The sequence below is a fragment of the Cupressus sempervirens genome, chromosome 2 (genome assembly GCF_028749045.1).
Source record: "Cupressus sempervirens isolate cs-2001-9-10 chromosome 2, ASM2874904v1, whole genome shotgun sequence".
Taxonomy (NCBI): domain Eukaryota; kingdom Viridiplantae; phylum Streptophyta; class Pinopsida; order Cupressales; family Cupressaceae; genus Cupressus; species Cupressus sempervirens.
This window is the reverse complement of record NC_143119.1, coordinates 127,470,508-127,495,772: the sequence shown is the minus strand read 5'-3', so window position 1 is coordinate 127,495,772 and position 25,265 is coordinate 127,470,508. Positions and strand designations below refer to the sequence as shown.

The following is a 25,265-nucleotide window of genomic DNA, read 5'->3' as shown; positions in this document are numbered from 1 at the left end:
GTGTGGATGTCACGTGATTTTATCTGAGAGTGGATGATGTTTATTTTTTTGGATGCTACAATGTATACTAACTGCTCGTTGTCCAATTATTTCTACAAGTCCATGATGGAAATTCTTTTTATACTTATTGTTTTTGTTGTTATGGGCTCTATATCTCATATTAACATTAGTACTCATGGGGCATTCTGCCAATTGGTAGGTATATTGGTTCCAACACCTGCATGAGATATATTTTCCCATTTAATTAGGAGTGCTCTTACCGTCGCTGATTTCCTCCGCGTCATGTCCGTTGTTATCCTTCCTATTTGATAGTAATCTCCATTTGATTCCTAAGAAACCATCTTTAAAAAATACTCCAAACCGATTCTCAAATCACATTACCCTTGTATTGCTAGCAGTGGTAGATCCTCCGTCATACACTGTTTATATTGATTTGCCTGATAAGACATTTTTACCATTGTGCAATCTTCTATCTGGTTATTGCTAACTAAGTTTACCATCAGTCGTTGCTGATTTATTTAATAGATGTTTTTTGTTTTGTTTCCCTCTGATATATTTTGCTTGTGCCTCGCTTGATGCAGTATATGTTAGAAAGTAAAGTCCCCCAAGATAACTGGGGGGGTGGGGCGTTGAATCAATTATCCAACTATTAAAACATTTACCAACCTTATTAATCCTTAACCATGTGAACAATATAATCAGCAACCATAAGAAGATACACATACACAATAACACCGGATATGTTAACTAGGTTAACCCTTGATCAGAGGGAAAACCCTGGTGGGGATGGTACCCACAAAATGATGCACTAATATAAAAGTTCTTTGTAAGATGATGGACTTTGTTAAGAGTCAATGAAATACATTGAGTACATAGCAGTCCTTGTTAGGAGATTCCAACCCTGTTAGGAGTTGTAGAAGGCAGAAGGACCCATTGTGCAAACAACTTCAAGGGCAAGCCTACCGAACTCATTGTTCAACTGATCTCTGTATTATTCCTTGCAAAATAATAGAAGGGAATAATCTCAAACTCCTCTGTCCTCTTGATCGGACCAAACCTCTTCAGATCTCAATACCAGATCTTCAAACTCGCATCACACTGATCACTTTGATCGCTTAAATGCATTTACCAACTTTGCATATCACTTGCTCACATACAATAGAATTCACGCTTGCATAAATCACACACACTCACCACAAGGAAAATAACATACCTTTATACCATATCCTAAAAATAATTCCTTGAGTCGACATTGAGGCTTTCATAATTAATTATAATAGGACCTCATTATAATATTACAAAATATTACATCTTTTCATAATTACAAAACATGGTCAGCTCACAATAAAGACAACTTTTCACATGTGCGACCTCTAACCTTACGCACTCGCTGACGTCATCACCAGGTTGTCTATTGTCACTGACTAACTTCGCTCATCACGATTCTATCCCTATTAAGAGATACAATCCAAACATCAGAAACCACTTGTCAAGTACTCTATCTACACACCGTCCTCTATAATACTTGAATAATTCTTACACATCTTTGACTTTCTGCATGTGCACTTGTCCACTTCATTAGGACACAATGTAGAATATATCCCTAATTGCGCTTGACCTGATATTCAATACACAGTTAGTACGACCTCGTTCTCTACCTGCTACTATGCTAGTCTTCACAAAAACAATACTATGTTGACATTAATGACAAACACATTCATGAATGCAACATGTCAATCATGCTAACCAACTCTCCAATGCTTAGGATACTCCCCCAAAAGAATACCATCAGCATTCATGCTAACAATCTCTCCATTAGGCATTGATGGCAACATAGATGAAAAACATCTAAGCTCCAGGAATACCAAATCCAACTCTATTGTTGTTGTTGTTGTTCTCTTCTTTTCAAATCCTCTACATCAATCAAATCTGAAACTCACAAGAACAACTCTCCATTCTTATTTATTTTTACATGGATGGAAATAAATCATTCATACTTCTCCCCCATTGATATTACTCAATGTTTCTCCTCATTGACATCAATCTACTCATGAGAAATTCTCCCCCATACATACATCTCCTACATACTACCACAAGATGTTATCATGTACTCTCTTTCCTCCATTGTGCTAGAGGATGTTTTTCATGTACACTTCTCCCCCATTGACATCACTGCAAAGGAATCATTATGTCAATCAACTGCTCAAAGCTTTCAACCAGCTCATGTGTCCAAAGACACTGTTCTATTCCAACTACCAAGAGTCCTTGATGACTCTGCTAATCACAGATACTCCCTCATTTAGGAAGCATCAGCATTCAGTCTAGATAAACAATAGTGCTCTATACCACTAGACTGATGCACTTTTTGCATCATCTACTCAAAAGTAGGCAGGGGCATAACCCCAAGCATACCTTGCGAGTACTCAAATGTATCCTTAGGCAAAGGCTTCGTAAAAATATCTGCAATCTACTCTTTTGTACTTCTACTAATATCTTCAATATCTAATATTTGTCTTTGCTGCTCTGTACAAAACATTATCTCAGTTCGCATACCTCTAATCATACATCAGAATTCACATATCACACATCACATCTATATCACACTTGCTCACTTTTTACACATTTACTTGACATTTCCAAACTTTCTTTTGTACCTTCTCAATTACAATATTATTGCCCAATCGGCTTTCATGTTTTTACATACTTTATAAAATACATTATTATAACTTGCTGACTTAAGGTTAGCATCTAGGATGTCGTCCCTAATTAGTTAAGTAATTATTTTGTAAACAAAATAATTCCTTAACCCAAAATACCCATTTCTCTATTATGCTTTGTTCTTCCTACATACTGTCATAACTAGTAATCTGCTCATAACTTTGCCTGTACAGTCCATACTGACTTGCATTCTAGCATACGTCATCATAGTAGTCTATACTACCTTCCCTTAAGTGTGCACGTGCCAATATAGCTTCTGTGAAGTTCGCCAACCAAAACTCCATCTGTCCTGTAGGATACTTAGACAATTTTCTAGGCATGAATGCCATAACTTAATCTTCAAGATCTGCCTTCTTCATACTGAAGACATGTTGTCATAAATGACAACATCCAATGTCTACCTTAGCCAAATTGCCAACAGCAATTTGATCCTTTAAAACATCTTTTTGCTAAGATAGACTTATGTGGGCGATTGGCAAAAATGGGTTATGCTTCTAACGGAATTTAATTCGAAGTTTATATCTCACAAATCTATTAAAGGGCATGCCTTAACTGATCATTTAGCTAAGGCTCCTTCTTCGCATATAGTTATCAATTGAATTTCCTGAGGCGGAAATATTATCTATGGATAAGGATGAAGCTTGGGAAATGTACTTTGATGGGATCTAGATTTAAAACTGGCGCTGGGGTAGGTGTGATACTTGTTTCCCCTTCTAAAAAAGTTCATTCCTCTTTCGTATAAACTGACATTATCATGCACAAAGAACATTGCAAAATATGAAGCTCTTATTGCTGGACTATGAGTGGCTTTATCCCTTCAAATTACGAAATTGAATATCTTTGGTGATTCTCAATTGTGCAACAAATAAAGGGTTTATATCAAGCCAAGATGACAACATGATAAAATACCCAAAACTAGCTGTGGTTTTACTAAATAGATTCCCATCTAATGATATCCAGTTGGTTCCTTGCAAGGATAATAGGCATGCAAATGCTATGGCTAGTGCAGCATCTCTTTATGTCTTGATGATAACAAAGATTTTCAATTCACTACTCATACTCTCTTGAAACCTACTATTTCCCATTGTAATCCTATGGTAACTCAGTGTTGTACCACCAATTCTGATGAATGGTTTGCTAATATCTTCTAGTATTTGAAAGATGGAACCTTTCTTGAATCTACTTCTTGAAATTCTTGTGCTCGTATTAGGAAATTGGTCGTTCGATATATTATCTTGGCTGATACTTTATATAAAAGATCTTACAATGGCCATTTGCTAAGATGCCTTGGACATGCTGAAATCCTGATTCCTTTACAAGAAGCTCACGCTGGATCTTGTGGTGAACATTTTGGTGGAAAGTCATTACTAAACAAATTACTACTAATGGGATATTAATGGCATACAATGGAACAAAATTCTTTTGATTTGTCAAGAAATTCCTACAGTGTCAACATGGTAATCTTATTCATGCTCCTGCTACTGCGCTTCGTACTCAATTAGCATCTTGGCCTTTAGTGTTTGGAGTCTTGATGTCGTTGGTATGATATCTCCTCTGTCACAAGGACATACTTACATTTTAACTGTTAGGGATTACTTTACTAAATGGGTTGAAGTTCTTCCTCTTCGATTCACTACAATAGAGGTTATCTGTGATTGCATCCTTCGGAATACTATTTCTCAATTTGGTGTTCCTTCTACTATTATTTCTGATAATGGAACCTCAATTAAAAATAAGGAAGTTAAGAAATTCATGGAGAAATATCGTATTCATCAATGATTTTCTATGCCTTATTATCCTCAATCTATTGGTCAAGTTGAAGCATCTAACAAAGTCATTGAGAAAATCTTATGGAAAATAGTGAATAAACATGGAAATGATTGGCATAAACAACTCACATATGCTTTATGGGCTTATCAGTACTTCTCCCTATAACTTGGTATATGGTGCAGATGCTATTACGTCATTGGAACAAGAAATTACCTCTCTTCAAGTCTAGTTCCATGGAGTTATTGATAATGTCACCTTTAGAGAACAACGTTTATAGGAATTGGAAATGCTTGATGAACAACGAATCAATGCATTAGAACATTTAAGGAAGCATATTCATTTTCATGTGAAAAATATCAAGGGAGGTATAATTTAATTATGAATGCAATCTCCATCAAAAGAAAATATATTTTCAAGTTATGTAAGGAGTGAAGAAGATAGACTTGTTATGGTGAGTTATAAAAAGCCATTAGAGGAGAGTTGGGATTCATTCTGTTGTGCATTTAGACATCGTGAAATTGGTGTTGTAAGTTGAAAGCCAAGGATTTTTCAGTTTTCCTTAGCTCGTAGAATTGTGAATTCGACTAGGATTTCATATAGAGAGCATTGACCATTATTGTTTAGGTGAGCAAAGCAAGAATTGTGTAAGTGAGCAAGATTTCATTTTAGGCTAGAATTGTAAGGAATAGGAAAAGCTCACGGAATGAGCTTGCACATTGTAATGGGATTGCCTAGTGTAAGGTTTTTTGGATCAACTTGGATTCTCAATTGAGTCTTTGGTACCTATTGTGGGGCATTGTAACCGAGTTATTTCTTTGTAGCATGGATACAAGCACTCTTACCATAGTCTGACTTGCATTTTGTGTAAGAGGCTTTATGTTCTTGATTGGAATCTTAATAGAAAAGGACAGATGTTGCACTAATTGTCTATTGCATTTTTGTGTTCTTTACAAGCTCTTGGTACTACTCTTTGTAATCTTGGAGTGTTCTTCATCATCTAGGTTAACTAATTATCATTTAATGTCTCAATTCCGCCCAAGTTTCTAAGAGACACATAATTTGTTCTAGACATTGCATTAGTTTAAGTTCTTCAGCCAATTTCACATTGAGGTTTTACTCTGACCCTGTGACAGTATTCAATCACCACCATACAAGCCAATTTGGATAGAAGACTTGGAGCTTTGTGATCCACCTTGCAACAGAGTATGGTGCAGAGGCTGCCCCTCTTGCAAGAATATTGTCTCCTCCGCTAGCACTTCTTGAGCCTCTTGAACCTTTCCAAGATCGCCATGCATGTTGTCGTATCCTACTTTGAAATTAATTACTCAATCATCTAACTCGTGTGCTTCCAAAGCATTAATCTGAACTTCATGATATTGAAGTTTCTCATGAGTACGAAGTTGTGTCATAGTTGAGTGATCCGCACACCTGTGTCATTAACTACTTGCTCTTTAATTTTCTCTTCGATATCCATCATGAGAGAATGCTTCTTCAAAACACAAAATTGGTCCTCCTTGATCTGAGAAAGCAGAACTTATAGTTCCCTTTTCAATTTGTATAAAAGCTCTGATACAAACTGACACAGGGTCAAAGTAAAACCTCAGAAAGGAACTAACTCTAAAGCTTAGACTAATGCAATGTCTAGAAAAGATTATGCCTCCCTTAGAAACTTATGCAGAATTGAGAACATAAAAACATAACCCATTAATGCAAATGATCAAGAATACAAGAAGAAAATAAAGAATAATATCAAGAACCTGTGAAGAACACAACAATGCAATAGAAACAGAATTGAGGAAATGCAAGTCCTTCACCATAAAGATTCCAATCAAGAACATAAATCCACTTAAACAGAATGCTAGTCAGTTTATGCCAAGAATGCTTGCATCTGTGCTACAATGAATAACTCTGTTACAATCCCCTACAAAAGGTACCAAAGACTCAGTTAATAATCCAAGTTGACATAGAAACCTTACACTATGCAATCCTATTACAATGTGCAAAACTCATTCCTAGAACTCTTCCAATTCCTTGAAATTCTAGCCTATAATGCAATCATTCTTCATGTTGAATACGATACCAAAACATCTACTTACAAAAGTCATAGTGCACAATCCCTTAGGATCTTCTAGATTCAAATCTTGCATGTATTTGAAGATACATGTGCTTTCCAACACGGCTATCTGAGGCTTCATAGTGTGAACCAATAGATGTAGCATTGCCAAGCAAATAACTACCAACAATCTTTGATCCTTAGAACAATAGAAGGTGCACAATCTCTGCGGATCAAGACGAGCTGATTGCCACACATTGCATCCATCAGATGATAATTTGTGTGCAACTTAGACCATTGTGCATCTAAGTGCACCGTTTATCAAGCTCAACAACAGTAGCAAGGGGTATTTATGTACATTATAGCAACACTGACATATGTAGGCGTATATAAGGGATGCTTATGCATGTTATTTTCAACTTGACGCAAGGTTGAGGTGTCTCAAGGAGGCAAACCCCAAGCTACCCTTGCCAAGAGTTACACACGAAAACTTACTCAAACATCAACAAGGAACAAGAGGCTATATGTAGCATATCAAGAGGTGTAATTATTTATCTTGACATATAAAGAAAGCAACATACCCGACTGTGAGGCTTTCTAGGTTGCGGCCTTATACAAAATAAGAATTACAAATCCAAGTCCAAGCTCACATCTGCTATCTTCTTCTCTCTAAGTTGCCTATCTCCTACATCTAACCAAGCTTCTTATATAGCCAGCTAAGCCACAAGTCGGCTAGTCAGGCATTTACTTACATTATAAGTCCAGTCTTGGAAGAGTAACTCCAAATCCCAAGCAAAGGAAAACATAAGATCACATGTTCTCAAGGATAGGTCCACACAGGAGTTAGGAGTCGGCCCCCAACTATACAAGATGCCACATCACTAAACAAAACTAATCTAACAGAAACAACATGCCTCACTGGGTGAAAATTGCAAGAAACGGAGACCTCAAAGAACGCCATAGAACTCGAAGAACATGAAACGTCAGTGTGTGCGCACTTAGATAAGGATCTAGGATAGGTCCTCAACATGATATCAATTGCGCACAACCTGAAACAAAAAGTAGCAACAGATATTTCGTGAACAACAAACTGGTACAGAAAACAAGAAATATTTTTGGTTGATGCAAGATTGCTAATTGACCCAAGATGCTCCTACATATCACACCGAGGGTAAGAAGAGAAGAAATGCCTACATCAAGACTCAAGAGTGCTTTGACCTAAATCATAAAGATCCAGTTCAGCCTATGATATCCATGAACTAACTTCAACTAGTTTTCCTTTTCACTGAACAAGGTATTCCATGTAATCCTTTCCTCTAGTGCTTTTGCATATTCTGGTATTCAAGATCTGTTCAATGCATAGAATTCCTAAGCATAAACTAAGTATTGCCTTTTATCATCATTCAATTTCTCACTCAATAAAGCTACAAGTCTTCCTTCTTGACTCAAAATAACTCCAATTGCATCCCCACTAGCATCACAATCTACTTGCAAAATCCTAGTGAAATCAGGAAAAGCAAGTGTAGGTAACTTTGCATCTTTTTGTTTTAATGCTTCAAAACTCTTATGTGCTCCTTATGTCAACTTGAAATCCCTTTAATCTCCTCTCATAGTGTCTGTCATAGCATTACATACTGAACTGAATTTTTAGATAAACTTTTTGTAAAAACTTGCCAACCCGTGAAATGATCTAACTTCTCCAACAATCACAGGTGTAGGCCATTCCAACATAGCTTTTACCTTCTAAAGATCCATCTTCAAACCTTCAACTGAAACCACAAAAACAAGGTATACAAGTTCCTCCTTCATAAAAGAACATTTCTTTAGGTTAATCAATAACTTTTCCTCTTTCAACCTATGTAACACTTGTCTATTATGCTCAAGATGCTCCTCTTTAGTCTTACTGAAAATGAATACGTCATCAAGATATAAAATCACAAATTTGCCCAAAAATTTCTTCAAAACTTCATTCATCAATCTCATGAAAGTGCTAGGTGCATTAGTCAAACCAAAAGGCATAACCAACCATTCATACAAGCCTTCTTTACTCTTACAAGCAATTTTCCATTCATCTCCTTCTCTAATTCTGATCTGATGATATCCACTTTACAAATCAATTTTGGTAAAGTATCTAGCTCCACTCAAACAATCTGTGATGTCATCGATCCTAAGCAAAGGAAATCTATACTTCATTGTGATCTTGTTTAAAGCTTTGGAAACTGTGCACATTCTCCATTCTCTATTCTTCTTTGGTGCCAATATAGTAGGTACAACACAAGGACTCAAACTTTCTCTTATCAAACCTCTCTCAAGCAATTCTTGCACTTGCGACTAATCCATACAGTGAGTAATACTTCTCATAGGAGGCAATCCATCAAGTACATCCTTAGAAATAACATCTTGAAACTCATCCAACAAATCTTTTATCTCAAGTGCATGCTCAAGTTTATCTTGTTTTTTAGTCTTCCTAGGAATCAAGGCAACGCATATTATTTGTTCCGTCATATCTTTAACTAATTGATTTCCTTCCACCAAACAAATTGTTACTGTAGTACAATTGTACCCATCAAGTCTCTCAATCAAAGGCAACAAAATCTACTTCTTCCCATTTGCCCAAAAAGTATACTGATACAATCTACCATCATGCAATGCTTGTCTATCATATTGCCAAGGTCTACCCAAAAATATGTGACAACAATCCATAGGCATAATATCACACAAGACTTCATCGTAGTAATTCCCAATTTTAAATTTTACAAGGCATTGTTCACTTACCAGCAATTTATGCTCATCCTAAATCCAAGCAACATGATAAGGGTTCGGATATCTCAACCTCTACAACTTCAGCTTATTTACCAGTTCCTTTGAAGCAAGATTGTCTAAACTACCATTGTCAATTATCACTTTGCAACACTTTCCATCAATTTTACATCTAGTTTTGAATAGACTTCTCAAAACAAGTCCTTCATCTCATTTCTCATTCTACAAGACCCCTCTTATCATTAGATTCTCACCATTCTCAGGTTCATTAGGTGTTTTAGCAAACTTCTTCACAAGAAAAAACATTTATGCCACTTCCTCCAACCTTTTTACCAAAATTAGTACATTCAAAAATTCTAATGTCCTTCACCACATTTGTAACAAGTACCTTTAAACCAAGATCTTTCATCCCTCTTACCATTATTACTATTCCTAGAGTAACCAGTATAGCTACCTCTAGTGTAATTACCTCTTTTACTAGCATTGACATCTTTCCAATCAAATTTTCCTTTCTCTTGCACTTCAGATCTACTACTTTCTCCATAGGTTCTGCCTCTGTTTCTTTGCAATCTGCCACCTCTTCCTCTCTATCTTTTTTCATGTTTCTTGTTCAATTTATCCTCAGCTTTCAAGCCGTAATCGTATGCTTCTTCCACATTATCCAATTTAACAAAATTGATTTCATCCTGAATGGAACTTCTCAATCCATTAATGTAGCACCTTCTCAATTTCATCATTGACATGTCCAAATCTGATGTCTAGCTTATAAAATTCCTCAATATATTCCTTCATAGTCATATCCTTTCGCTTCAAATTTTGCATTTTCCTCAACAAATTAACCTAGCAATCTGCAGGAAGAAACTTCTACTTTAACTCGCTCAACATTTTCTCCCAAGTTCTAATCTTTTGCTTTCCTCTCCCCTATCTATCGATTTGCAGATGTTCCCACCACAAGAAAGCATGTCCTTTCAATTTTGTAACAGCTATCTTCACTTTCTTAACTTCAGGAGTGCTTTCATACTCAAAGTATTTCTCCATCTCAGAGATCCAATCAAGCAAGGCATTTGTGTCCAACTTTCCATCATAGCAAGCAACTTCAACAATGGGTCTAGTGTTTGCCCCAGTCAAGACTCTCAAAAGCCTTTCTTTGTCTTCATCCACCTCAAGAGCAGGATTAGGATTAGGATTGATGCTTCTTCTGCCTCATCATCACTCACATCTTCAAGGTGTACTCCTCTTCTCTAGGTTGTTTCTACAGCTTCAAGTCTGGCTGCAATCTGTCTCAACAGATCCATGATAGCATTGTCTGCATTAACTCTACCTTGAACCATTTTGACCAAGGTTACTGTAAGAATCGTAACCCTCTACAAGTTATAAGTCAGATCTCCAATCTTACTACCTTACAACCAATTCAATTTCAGGGTTCTCCACAATCCCAAGCTCACAAGGAAAGAAAGCCTTCGCTTTGATACCACTTGACACAAGGTTGGGGTGTCTCAAGGAGACAAGCCCCAAGCTACCCTTGCTAAGAGTTACACATGAAAGCTTACTCAAACATCAACAAGGAACAAGAGGCTATATGCAACATATCAATAGGCATAATTATTCAATGATAAATCCTAATCACATGGATTTTCATAAGAAACATGTTATCTTAGCATAACATAATTGATGGAATCACTCAACATGAAGGACCTGCAAGAATAACAAGAAGCTTTCATCACGGACTCTCTCGACATGATGTTGTCATGGAATCTCTCAACATGTCAAGCCTGCAAGGCTCTTACATGAGGTTATCATGTAATGACAAACCTGAACGGTTTACAATCAGCAAACATCACGTTGAGAGAGCTTACATCACGGACTCTCTCAACGTGATGTTTTCATGGACTCTCTCAACATGACATCCAACTACCATTAGGAAATCACTCAACATGACGAATCGTGGACTCTCCCTACATGATGTTCCCTATGATTTTCCTCATAAGTGAAAGAGTTTTCAAAGTTGTCCTTACATTCTAAAATACCAAAACGTTAAATCTTGTATAAGAATGGTGGGGTTTCCAAAAAGACTCTCTCTCAACAAAACAACTTTGATTATTAAAAAAAGACAACCAGATGAAACCTCTCTTTGAAGCTGAAACATCACCCTCTTAATACGTATTATCAAAGAAACCTCATATTCATGATCTCTACTACAACCAAGAGAGATCAATTAATAAACCATAAAATCAACTTATTGTATAGATATAAATTCTAAAACAAAACACTATTCGTAGCATTATAAAATAAGTATCACAGAATACTTATCTCCTTATTTACTTTCCTCAATCGTCCAATCATGGTCAGCCCTAGTCTAGATATTATGAAACAAAGAAAAAAAAGTCCCACCTATAAACAACAAAAATCTATTGATTCTTTCTGAAAAATTCGTTCACATGCATTATAATTATCAACTGTTATAAAACAAGGAAGAGTCCCTACAAATAAAGCCTTCAACATTGCGGATCTTACGAGTCCCTACTAGAGAGGGTGTCTTATAATAACTTCCTTTCGCTCAATACATGCTTGCACACTAAAATCTAATAATAGCAACTCCTAAAGTTTTCAACTTAATCTGAAATGTATGCCAAAAGAAAAGACTTGAGACCGATCATTATCCACTGAAGGGTCTCCAGTTAATGGACGTCAATTACAAAATTTCAAGATTATAATCAACCTTGACTGGTCACCTCTTTAATAATAGATGCTCGAAACAAGGAAAAAAACACACATAAAATTTAGCCAAGAAAAAATTGCTTGGACAAAAGCCAAGGTGAATAACTACAAAAGATGGACACAAAACGATGCCTCTTCAATATCATCATCATGCAAAGATGCCCGTCTGAGGGAAAACATTCAAATAAGTTGTTACAGTGGCAGAAGGTTGTGCTCTGCAATCATGATAATCCCACCACTTTACAAAGGCAGAAGGGTGTTCTCTCCAGTCTTCACCACATTGTTCCAATACTGAAAGTGCACTTTACCTATAGGATACAACTAGTTAATCCCCTCTTCTCCTCCAAGATGCTAGAATTTTCACAGACCGGAGCATATACTTGAATTCTCTGTAATTGGTTGTGCAAATCAAACACTATGCCCACTCCTATCGTTTCCTTTTACCGGACTCAAATAGACCAAACTTCCCTACATCCTTTCAACAATAATTCAACATTGCCTACAACTAAGATTACTAACAAGCGCTTTGTAATAAGTTTGTGAATGTAATCACCAAGCATTTGTACACATTACCTCCTCCCTAAGATATACATAGATTGTCAAGATGTGCTATAACCATCAAGAAACACCACACTTTACCCAAGCCATCATTTCTAAACATTTCATTCTTGCAAAAAAACTCCAAATGAATAAGCAATGCCAGTAAAATCTCACTTCTTCTCAATCCTATAGTTGTTTTCACATGGGCATCTTTTCTAGTTTTTTGAATATGGAAATACTCTTCGTTATGCAAGTTCACACATTAGTAGATAGTCGGTCCTGCAATAGTAACTATTATTTTGTTCTTTCCACTAAGCCTCCCACAACTTACTAGCAATGATAAATTTCTCCAGTTAATCCCTCTTTCCTATCCTGAGTGTATGGATTTAACACTAAAGACGGGATTCCCACAGACAAGACTCTGCCAAAACTAGAGTCGAGTCAATTCCCTTGCATGCAATTTACAAGATCTCACCAAGAATGCTTTGCTTAAAAGGGCCATTATGAATGGATCAGAATGATTAGAAAACAAAACTCTACAAAAACAGGTTAGCATCACACAAAAGTGATGCTAAGAACTATACAAAGTCACAAATGATGGAGACAACGGGACTAAGGATAGAGACATCGCAGAGCAACAACATCATAAAGAATAAGAAGAGGAACAAATAAAGTAAATAATAAGGACTGAAAGAGAGCCAACACTGAATATCTGAGACACAACTACTAGAGAACTTTCTTAATTGTTGTTAGCAAACATTGCTCTGATACCATGTTGAATTTAGTCCAGAAATAAACGATAAACAACAATAAAGAAAACAAAACCATACAACGTACACTAGAAGCTACCCTTGGAAAACCCTTCCACTTGAAGGGAAAAACTCAGCCACACAACAAAAATATCATTTTACTAATAATAAATTGTTCAACTGTGCAATGATTTTCACTTAATGTGATATATATAATAGATATAGAGATTCTTCATATTGCAACGGAAGGTCCCTTCAATTTCCCAAAACATGACTTCATATTTCAAAAGCATGCCTCTATGCATAACGTATGACACATGTCTCTATATTTAATATTATCTCAATTTTTATCACTAATGTTTTCTTTAGCTAAAGATGACCATAACAGTTATAACAATCATATTTCTAAAAATTAGAGATAAAGATCTCTATCACAGCTACAAACTTCAACAACCTGGAGCTCAATGGGAAACAAAACGCAAAGGAGTAGTCATTGTGTTCCATCTGCCCACCATGATTTTTTGTAGTTCCTTGTAGAATGGTTCTTCAGGATCTTTCTCTTTCTCATTTAAGATTTTTCAATATCCTCAATGATAGAGTCCATGTCATCATATACCTCACCCAAGCAAGTTATATTCAAGTCAATTAATCGGATCATGCTCAATATATGTACAATGAATCTTTGAGGATACTCCACATGATCCCACCAAGAGTCGTCTAGTATCATTGCCTCAATGGAAGTTACCCTTGTGCTACTAGATTGCCTCCATATGCTCCAATTAACATTGCTTGCCATTCTAGAAAATACCTCTTTAACCCTCATAAGGCATCTTAAAGCAATAGCAATGGAGGCAACAATGGGTCCCAGCAACCTATTTCAAATTAAAACAATAATAAGCTAAAATCAGAATTAGAAATAAAAACAAAGAAAGTTACTAAAGTCGAAGACAAATTTAATACCTTACCTTCAAGATCTTTAATCTCAAAAATTGTCTGAATATGGCTTACAAGATATGTTGGTCTGTGAACATTTGGATCTCCTAGGTATCTTCACATATTTTTCGATCTAATCAATTTTCTTGCCAATTTTTTGCAGCATTAGGTTGACTGAATGGACAGCACAAGGTGTCCAAAAATGTGTTTGAAGCCCTCCTCAACCAATATCCCACCAACCCTACAATTTTTGGCATTGTCTGTTATTACTTGAACAACATTTTGAAGATTAACTTTCTCAATGGATTCCATGAGAATGTTTACAATAAATGGACCATCATTTACTTCCCCTTCACAATCCAACACTCTCAAAAGCATTGCACCTCTCGTGGACACTACAATGACATTGACCAAAGGTTGATTTCTTGCATCTTTCCACCCATCAAATATACAGACACACCTACTTCGATCCATGAATCCTTGATGGGCCTCTAGGAATCCTCTAAATGTTTTACTTCTTTGTCTGCTAGAGTGGTTTGTACCTTTTCACAATCCAGGTTGTTGAAACCACTTGGAGTTTCATTAATTAATCTCAAAAATTTCTGCCTATATAGTGAGAGAATAAAATTAAATGTCAATCCATTTGCACAATTGCATCTTACTATGTCTTCTCAACAATGTCTCTAGCCTCATTGTGGAATGACATTTTCAAGGGCCCCTTTTCCCTCTTATTTGTCACCAGATCATGAGGAACACATAAGAATGGATGGCCCTCTGCAAGTTGTTCACTAAAAGTGGAAAGTGAAGCCATAGAACCAGAGGCCTTGGATGCTTTTTTTAGTTTTACTTCTAGAACTTTGCAAAGGATGAGCAATTGGATTCTCAGTAGCTTCATCTGTTTGTTTTTACTCTTCAATATTTCTTACTAAAATGTGGTTTGCAAGAAGGGTTTTAGGTGCAAGTTGCCCTTCAACTATTGGCTGGCTTGGACAAAACTTGATGCCTTTTTTAGCAAAAAAGAAAAAATGTTCTTTCACTCTACTATATGAGCTACTATATTCCTCTTTGCAATGGCTGAAAATCCAAACGTAATCCCCCTCCACCTAGCATTTGCTGAAACATTTTCACATATTTGCATAGTAGAGAACCCAAGTCTGTTTTAAAATGAAAGTTCCCAATGCTAGAAGCGCTTGCCATTCTATAAATCTATAAACATACAAAAACACAAACCAAAATAAAATAAAATAAAATAAAACTAGAGAATAAATTTCCTTTTGTTAAAAAAATGCAAAGAAAAATTTAAAAACTATCAAAATCAACAAAACCATGCCACTTTTGTTGAAATCTTCCTCTTCAATTTCTCTGAGTTCACACGCACAACCATGTAGGAATAGCTCACAAACAAGCTTAGAGCATGCAACAATCACCTTTCAGCACTCCTAGAGCAATGACAACCAAAAAGAAAGTTTACCAGTAGAGGCAAGAAATCTTATTTTTCATTCACAAATGCATAAATGACATATGTTTTACCTTTTCGGACTTTGTAATGGTCTATTTTAGGGTTGGATTGTTATATTGACTGAAATAGACAAAAATCAAAAAAATGTGTTTTTATGCCACAGTCTACTCAGGTCCTTCCACTGCATTTGAAGTTTGCTGTAGATTCTCCTAAAGTCAAACCAGGTCCATCTGATAGACTTTGGCATGAATTTATGCCCCTGCAGCCAACTTTGCAGCGATAGCGTCTGGACCAAAATTTGGAGCAAACTGGACCAGACTTTTCAGATTCCAAATGAATCTGGTCACTTATATCTATTTTATTAGACAAAAAGAAAGACTGAAAAGTCAAAAACACGTGTTTTAATGCTAAAGTCTACTCAGGTCCTGCCACTGCATTTGAAATTTGCTGTAGATTCTCCTAAATTTGGACCAGGTCCGTCTGATAGACTTTGGCACGAATTTATGCCCCTGTAGCCAACTGAAGCAAATGGCATTTGGACCATAATTTGGAGCAAATTGGACCAGACTTTCCAGATTCCAGAAATGAATCTGGTTACTCATATCTATTTTATTAGAAATTTCCTTACTGTAATTTTATTTCTGTAATTTCCTTTTCTAATTCTTATGAGAATATATTTACATCAAGAATTTCTCAAAGAAATAAGCAGGTGTGCATGTGTGCATGTGTGCAATTTGTGTGTACAATATATCAAGTTCAAGAACACAAGATATTCAACTACACATAAAGAACTCTGAAAAAGAAAACACATTGATAAGTATAAAAGGGCAATGCAAATATACAATATGCTTTCACGTGACAGGCTTTTTTGAAATATATGCTTATATGAATGGAAAGAATCAAGCATCATAAAATATATAGCATGTCTCCATGTAAAAACCTAACTTGAAATGAATATCATCACAAATGAAAACAAAAACGTGTAAAGGGAAGGAAGCTTATCTTACCTCCCAAACAACTTTCAAAATGTTGCAGTTGTAAAATAAAGCCTTGATTAGGTGCTGCTTGGGGCCTTTTACTCTTCACAAGCTCCAAAGCTTGGGATAGACTCATTCGATGAGTTCTCATCAAGTAAGCAACAATAATTGTTACGCTATAATGTCATTCAAGTCAAATTTCTTTGTTATTGTTGTGTCCAACATACTGACAACAAACATCCAGATTCAATATTGAAACCTTTTTAATTCAAAAAAGTAATCTAATATTCAAGTGGAAATCAAAATAGTCTTAAGGAAGGACACTATCAAAAGGTTTAAGTTATGTTTCAGTCTTTTAAATATGATAAAGTTTAAACTTAAACTGTTTTATAATTTCATCAAGGGCTGCCCGTGCAACAGAGGGAAAAGAATAGCAACATAAGAACTTATGAATTAAAATGGAAGCCAAATTAGACTAAATCCCAAGCGAAAATTCAGAGAGGCAATAGGTTCAATAACAGTTTAATGAAAATCTACCTCCACAAGGAGGAAAACCTCGACATATACACAAGGCAAGGAACAACAGCATGGCACTAATCACAACTTATCGGTGTCAAGCTCTGGTTGTCCTTTAGAAAAGAGGACCCAAGAATAACCAAGAAAATATAAACTATTGGGGTACAGACCTTTTGAAATCTTAAGCAAATGATTGTGCTTTCACATTGGATACGGTTCCTTTCATGAGTATGTCAATTACTATAAAAGCGGAGAACTTACATCCTTCTTAGCCTTCCAATGTTGGATAATGAAAAATAAAACCTCACATTACCTATACATGGAGATTTGCATCTTGTGTACAAGCGAAGTTGCAAAAAGACATAGAGCTCTTTCACAAAGTAGGGAAGAGCAGAAACATTCGTGGACAGGACAAAAGGGTCATGAATAGCAATATAAAGTGGTACTCCAACAAAAAAGTGAATAAGTTGTTCCCTTAAATCTTAAAATCTAAATCTTTGAGGACCAAAAAGTCTTCCAACTGGAGAATTCCAATTCAAAACGGATCCATGAACGTTACAACAAACCTTATTGTATCTATATGATCATGTGATGGGATTCTTTGGCAGATAAATTGCATTGGTGGAGTTTGAGAGTTTCAGCACAGGGACGAGTAATCAAGTCTAAGATTTGTAGCCACCAACCCACATGAGACACCAATCCCCTCTTAAATGATTTCTAGACAACAAGGCACCACCAATCCCTGCAACCAAGCACCAACTTGCTAAGAGAAACCAATCTCTTCTATAGTGAAGCACCAACATCCACAAATCTATTCAACTTGAGCTTTTCTCAAACCTGCTCAAAATTCTATTACAAGTCTGATTAGAACACTGCATAAATCTGCTCAAACTTTCTTCACAATTGTGCTCATAAAAATCTTCAACAATTTTATTTAGATCTTCTCCAATTATGCTCAAAAGTCTGCTCTAATATGCTTCAAAAATATGCTATAACTTCAAAGATCAGCTCAAATAATTTGATTTTGAATGCTCCAGATCTTCTCATGTAAGGATAGATAATCATCAATTGTTTGCCTTCATCACTCTTCACAAGTTCTTCATATTTTCTTCACCTAGGTATGTGACCTTTTGGAGGGATATTATGCATGACAAATGAGGTTACTCTTCATTGTTTTATTCTATTTTAAATGTATCCATAAAAATGCAGCCCCATCACAACTTGCACTCTCCTCTAGAATGGGTGGCTACTGTATTCAACTACAAATAGGATGTTTAAATGAACTCCAATACTTCTCCCTAGTCACTGTTTTTGAATTAGGGCAATCAGTACTTCTTTGCAAATATAGTCAATAAATCTTTACTCTTCAGCACAATCTTGCAATGAAGATTTGTTCACAAACTCCAATTGTTTAGTCGACTTCTGACTCTCGTACAAATCCACCCATAAATCGGCTAGGAGGGCTTCCGTCCTCAAAACCTATCTTGCCAAAGGTTTTTGTCCTAGAACAAAAGATGAACAGTTGCTTATTTTCCAAAGATGGGTTTTACAAATGGAAAATGGCAAGAATGCACTTTTTCACCTACTTTCCCCTTTTATACATTTTTGGTAAATTCTAATATATTATTTTTGATAATTTTTTATTTTCTCCCCAAAAGTGATTTTATAATTGAACTTTATATTTTTGGCTCGCCAATAGTAAACTTTTTAATTAAACTTTCCAAATTAATAAAAATTATTTTATAAGGATTCATTGCAAAGTAATCACATAGAACATTAGTGGAAGGTGGGAAGTGGAGATTGAATTAAATTTGGGCAGGATAGATGGGTGAAGGATGCAGCTGTAATGTTCCCAACGACACACCTGAGTTTCCTTGAGGGAAAACACTTGTAGGAAGCACTGAGGGCAACCCCCAAGGGAAAGTATCTGAGGGCTACGCCCAAGGGAAAACTTTGATACCACTATAATGTTCCCAATGATACTCAACTCACCACTAAGCAGAAGGCAGTTTGTCAGCATGGTAAGGCTAGAAGGTCCTATTGTGCATGGCGCACGGATGGTAGGATGGCAGAATGGCATACACATGGAAAGATGGTGCACGGAAGGTAAGATGGAAGGATGGCGTACACATGGTAGGATGGAAAGATAGCAGGACAATAGGATGACAAGATGGCAGGACAATAGGATGGCAAGATGCCAGGATGCTAGGACAGAAAAATAGTAGGATGCCAGGATGGCATACGGGTGGCAAGATGGCGTATGGAAGGCAGGATGGCAAGATGGTACAATGGCAGGATAGAACGACGACGGGATAGCGTACGAATGGTAGGATGGCAAGATGCAAGGACAACAATATGATAGGTCGACAACATGGCAGGATGGCACCAGGACTAGATGGCAGGATGGCAAGATAGCAAGACGACAGGATGGTGAAGGATGGTTGAATGACAAGATGGCTAGATGGCAAGATGGTAGGACGATAGGATGATGTATAGATGATAGGATAGGATGGCAGGATGACAAGATGGCAAGGTTATACGATGTGAGGTAATGTACAGACAATGTACGAAGGAGTGTTGAGGAGCATATGGAGGAATGTCTAGGGCATACAGTCTAAAAGGAAGGTGGTCGTACAGAGGTAAGGAGGTACAAGCATACAGTGAGATTGGTGAGAGTATGTACGGTGAAGGAGAGGAGGGTACGGTGGTGTAGCTTGCAATTCGTACGGAGGGAGTATGCATTGCATATAGTGTAAGTCGTACAATGGTAATTGGAGGGACGAAAGTGTGTGGAGTCTATGCAAGACATGCAAAAAGATGGTTGTTCTATTGAAGATCTATGGAAGACTAAGGTGCCAAAAATATGAGCACTAACATTTGGATGTCAAATATAAACAAGACATTTGCCCACAGAGATATTTCACCAAGAGAAGTTATGTATGTAAATTGTCACTAAACATAGAATTTAAATTACTAGACAAAGATAGGGCTCCGAATGTGCCAGATCCAAAGCAAAGTAGTACAGATGATGGAATAGGGTGAGGGTCTCTACATTAGACATGTCCTAATTACAATTTAATTAACTACGGTTTAACCTTGATGCCGATTCATAATACACGTTTGTTTCTTAGTGTTAATTATGAATGTTTGCAGCTTATCATTGTTGTTATATCAAAGTCGATAATTTGTACCAACCGATATGAGAAGATAACATTTACACTCAGTATCAATGGTAGTGCAGGTTGATAAGAATGCACAGACTGATAATCTTCATAGATTACATTTAATTGATACACAACAATGAGATACTTGATTAAAGATAAGTCAATACTCAATATCAGCACGTGTTATGATATTAGACTAACATTATTAATAGTTATTAACTTAACAATATACATATATGTATATATATTTAATGTGTAGACATTATTAAATGTGTGTGTGTGCGCGCGTGTATACATTAGTGTTAATAATTATTAACCATGTATTATGTTAAAATACTAATAACAATTTTTTAGAAGAATACAGGAGGATAGATATAAAATGCTCAAAGTCAATGGACCACTTATGCATTTGTGAGTTCATCGATTGGACTAATCCACGAAGCTAAAAATCATTAACAAGATTTTCATGCAGTGGAAAGGGTGTACATGAATCTAGCAGCCTGTTTTGGTGTAATTATGAGTCGCTTGACTCGTTGGGTGTTTGGACAAACCCTTCTATATCTAACTCATCCATACGGAGAATAGGAGGAAATATTATAAAAGAAAATCTAGGAAGCTTTTTGCGGGATGGAGGTATCAAAATAACACACAAAAAATACAACAGACAAAGATATAGAGCTCTATAATTAATCTGATAATTGATTGGGGAAAAATAAATCTATGGAATGGCATCGAGCAATAGAAAAAAACGAATACATTGAATATAATTAAACATCATCAATCAAAACACTAAAGACATTTGATTCAGATCATCCAGTCATCGAATCAAAAAGGCTTGTGTTGACAACATGAAGAGGTAACAAAATAGAGCATCATTGACAGTAGATATACATCAATATCAAGAGTCTCTCATGTTCAGCAGATTGAAAGTACACTAGCATCACACTGATTACAATATTGGAGTGGCAACCATTGGAGCTAGGCCTTCAATGAGTCCCAGGAACATTGGACTTGGACATATTTATAGTTGTTGTCGAGGGTCATGAACAACCCAACACAACCTGCAATTATTGTGTCTGGAGCAATCACTATCAATTGCCAATGCTTGAGGTTAATGCTTTTGTTCACCAAATTTAACAGTGGGTGTTCCGGACAGTCAAGATGAGGGGTACAAAAAGGATATTAAAAGTTATAACATAAAACTTACATGTATGAATAAATGTCATGCCCCTAACTTGTAAGACTGGTACTTTAAATAGAAGATATTGACATAATACACTAATAGAAACTCAAAGGAGGGTCCTTTCCAGAAGAGGCTAGGACTGATAGTGATTCTTTCATGAGCCCAAACTGTCCTCAGGCATGATTGTTTATTTGAATATTACTCGAGTAAAAGTAAGTGAATCTGATATCTTGCTATTGAAATTTGTAGTAGCAGTATCTGTTGAATTGCTTAAGGAAATGTCTTTGGGGCAAAGAACAAATTTGTAGTCCAGGTTGACATGGAAAAATTACAATGTCTCCTATCTGAAAAGAGGATTTAATAAAGATGAAATAAAAACATAAAAATAAATGAATAATAATAAATTATAATAACTCCATGAAATCTTGTAATGTCTCTTTTTATCTAAATTGAGACACTACATGAATTTCCTTAATTCTATAATTATAAATCGGGTTGATTGATAATAAAATGCTTTGCTTTGATATTGAATTCCAATTGCATATACTAAGTACAGTAAAAATGAACATTAATATCAGATGCATACACTAAATATAATGGAAATACATATTAAATCCAAATGCATACGCTTCCAATGAATTAGAATAATTCCATAACAATAATCACAAACGTTGTAACCAATATGGCAATGAAATGTATGATTGATAACCTAAATTGTTGTCTCTGGTATGTGCTATTGATCTACACTAATATACAGATCGATATAATGGAGTTATTGTCTCTAATGTAGAAGATTATTGGGTACAATAATGGATGGATATTGTACAGGTTGTGTCTGATCAATCATTATCTTTATGCACTGACAATGAAGTCAACTCCGATATATCTTGAATTGATTATGCTTCTGGGATGTGTCATCTCTGATATTAATGTAAATGCTTGCACCTTCATTTTCTTTTGGCAATTTTTTTTCTCTAAATAGAGCGATCCACAAGGGACTGTTTTATTATATATACTCAAATCAATATTCAATTCTTGAATCTTCTTGTAATGATATGATCTCTCATATATACATGTTTGATCCTTCAAAGAGGCACAATGGAATAATCACCTCTCAACATAATAATAATAATGAAGAGCCATCATTAGTCATCGCTATTGAGATGATTATCATTAATCATATGTTGCTTATGCATTGTTAATACAAGACCGATTATGAGAATCCGTTAAATGTGGAAACACACAGTAATGCAAATGACAAGTAAAATTAACACATGGAATAGCTAACTATGGAAGCACGCAATAATGCAATGTCAGGCGCAATTAATATGATGATTAATATGCGGAAACACATGATAATGCAATGTGATTCAATAATATGAGGCAAAGCAATTATGAGATAGTTCTAGCCTGATGCGATTATACATGGCGTATGCTATGAATGAGACTAATTGGACTAAAGACTGACTTGTCACGACATCAGTATCTCCTTTCAATAGAGTAATGCCTCTTGGTTATCATTAATCTTCCCTTGATAATCTCTATAGCCACAATTCAAGTCGATAGGATGACAATCCATGCTTGATCTTTCAACGCTATTTCATATCAATACGATTTAATCAAATCGCATGTGGGTACTAGCGAACGACAATTGATACCAAAGGATGTTATTTGTTGTATCATGTTCTTACTCAAGTCATCGTCTTCTTAACTGGAGTCTCGTATAGATGTAATCCTATAGAAGTCAATACATGATTATTTGATGTGGATGGTATGAGCATTGCCGGTATTTCTTCTTGGTCGATATGTTGTGAAAGGATGCCCATAATAGTTCCAATCTCTAATTAAATTTAAGGGATTGCATATTGACTATATATTATTACAAGTTTTTCTTTATTCATCATTGGATAAGAATGAAGGTATATTGAGTCACTTTATTAGTTGATGCAGACACAATATTCTTCCTTTGACCACCATTTATAATCAAGGTAAGATATATCGAGGATATTATAATAGGTTTAAATCTTTAATTTTAACTTATAAAATTGTTTGTTGACTCAAGTCCCGAGTTTGGGGACGTCACAAATATCATTCTATGTAGAAGATCATGTTATAAGGAAATTCATGCAAGAAATTACATTAAAAAAAATATAGATCATTGTATATACAGATTATTGATTAGATGGAAGGTTGGTAGAATATTTATTTAATTGTATTGATCGATTAGGATCATAGATGGGGTCATAAATGGAATAGGATATAGTTAACAATCGATCAAGATCATAAATGGAATCTGAGATTATGAAATATGTATAAGTTACTAATGGAATAGGTTTGGATCAAGTATAAATATAGTTGGTTCTCAATCTCATCATGAGAAATAGAGAACAAGATGACTAAAAGATAAATCTTGGTACTTATCAGAATAGGATGAGAAAGGAAATGGATCATACGTAATAATTTCGAGCATTTATCAATTCATTACACACACACACATATATATATGTATGTATCTACATGCAAGCCAATTCTTGAATCACTCGTTATTATAATTAAGTGGGTATGGAGTTTGTGGAGGGAAAGGCAAAGCAAATTAAGTCACATGACAAGTAGGTTTCAAGATGGATAATCGTGAAACCCTTGAGGGGCATGTTTGTAGATTGTTTCATGTATCCTTGGCACAAAAAATCTACCATCCTTCTTAAGGTTACTGATTAGGAATGAAGTAAGGAATCAGATCTTAAGTATATATTATGAATCAAGAATTGTTCCTATTTAAATGCATAGTAATGCATGATTAATCATTAAGAATTAGTATTCTCCAGGGAGGAAGCATTAAAAGTTATCATTCCCAAGTAATATCCAAACCCTAGTTGGGAATTTTAGGGTGAATTAAGGTCCTAGTTGGGAGAGTACGATTTTGCAGCTAGTCTTCAACCTTGATGCTTGTGGTTGGTATTGGCCCATACAAAGGGGATTACCTCACATTTGATTTGTTTTGTTCGTAGACTTAAAATAGGTAATTTTATCCAAAAGTACTGAATAAAAAAATAATTACTTAGATATAAATAGGCTTGTAGATACCAAACCATAATCATCCTCACCAGGTATGCACATAAATTATCTAAAAGAAAGGTCATGTATCTCCATAGGAAGAGTGCAATACTTATAGTAGCTGCTCCTAATTGCATCATTGGTATCCTTGGCATGATACCTCTTACTTATTGATGGGGACGAAACATTAGAATGCCTAGTTTTCCTTAAATGTACATCATTTGAACACTGCGATTTCCAATTGCTCTGTTGTGTTTCTCTTAGCTTGGTAGGATCCTTTTTCATTTTCTCTAAGTTGGGCACCTTTTCCTTTTCTGGTGAAGTGAGAAGGAAAGTAGGTAACAATCTACCATCCTTAATTCTCTCCATATGCAGCTGAAGCAAACTGATTTCTGCCCTCAGGCTGGTAGTATCAAAGTTTTGATACTATTGTAAGAACCCCAGATAATTTTTCCCTATTTTCTCAATCTTGGATGTTTGAAATTTTGTCAAACACTTGGAGTTCAATTGAATATGTATGGTCTGAATATAATTATCTATATGATTTGTTTAATGCCTTCAAAATATTCTCCCCTTCATATAATTTGTCTTTCATATAATCAAGGAGACATTGTGACGAACAATCTTCAAGCGTACCATAAGACAGGATATCTGAAATTTAAACATTCTGC

The 25,265-nt window shown here is 35.7% G+C and overlaps 1 protein-coding gene across 3 annotated transcripts in view; it reads right to left on the bottom strand.

Moving 5' to 3' along the window:
* Positions 1-25,265, bottom strand: part of LOC149571367 (dual specificity protein phosphatase 1B-like) — a 173,130-nt gene that overhangs the window by 26,345 nt on the left and 121,520 nt on the right. For all 3 annotated transcript variants that reach the window (XM_089812908.1, XM_089812909.1, XM_089812907.1), the window contains one exon: positions 16,708-16,853. In XM_089812908.1, the coding sequence (XP_089669034.1) occupies positions 16,708-16,853 (146 nt within the window). The remainder of the gene's footprint in view (positions 1-16,707; positions 16,854-25,265) is intronic.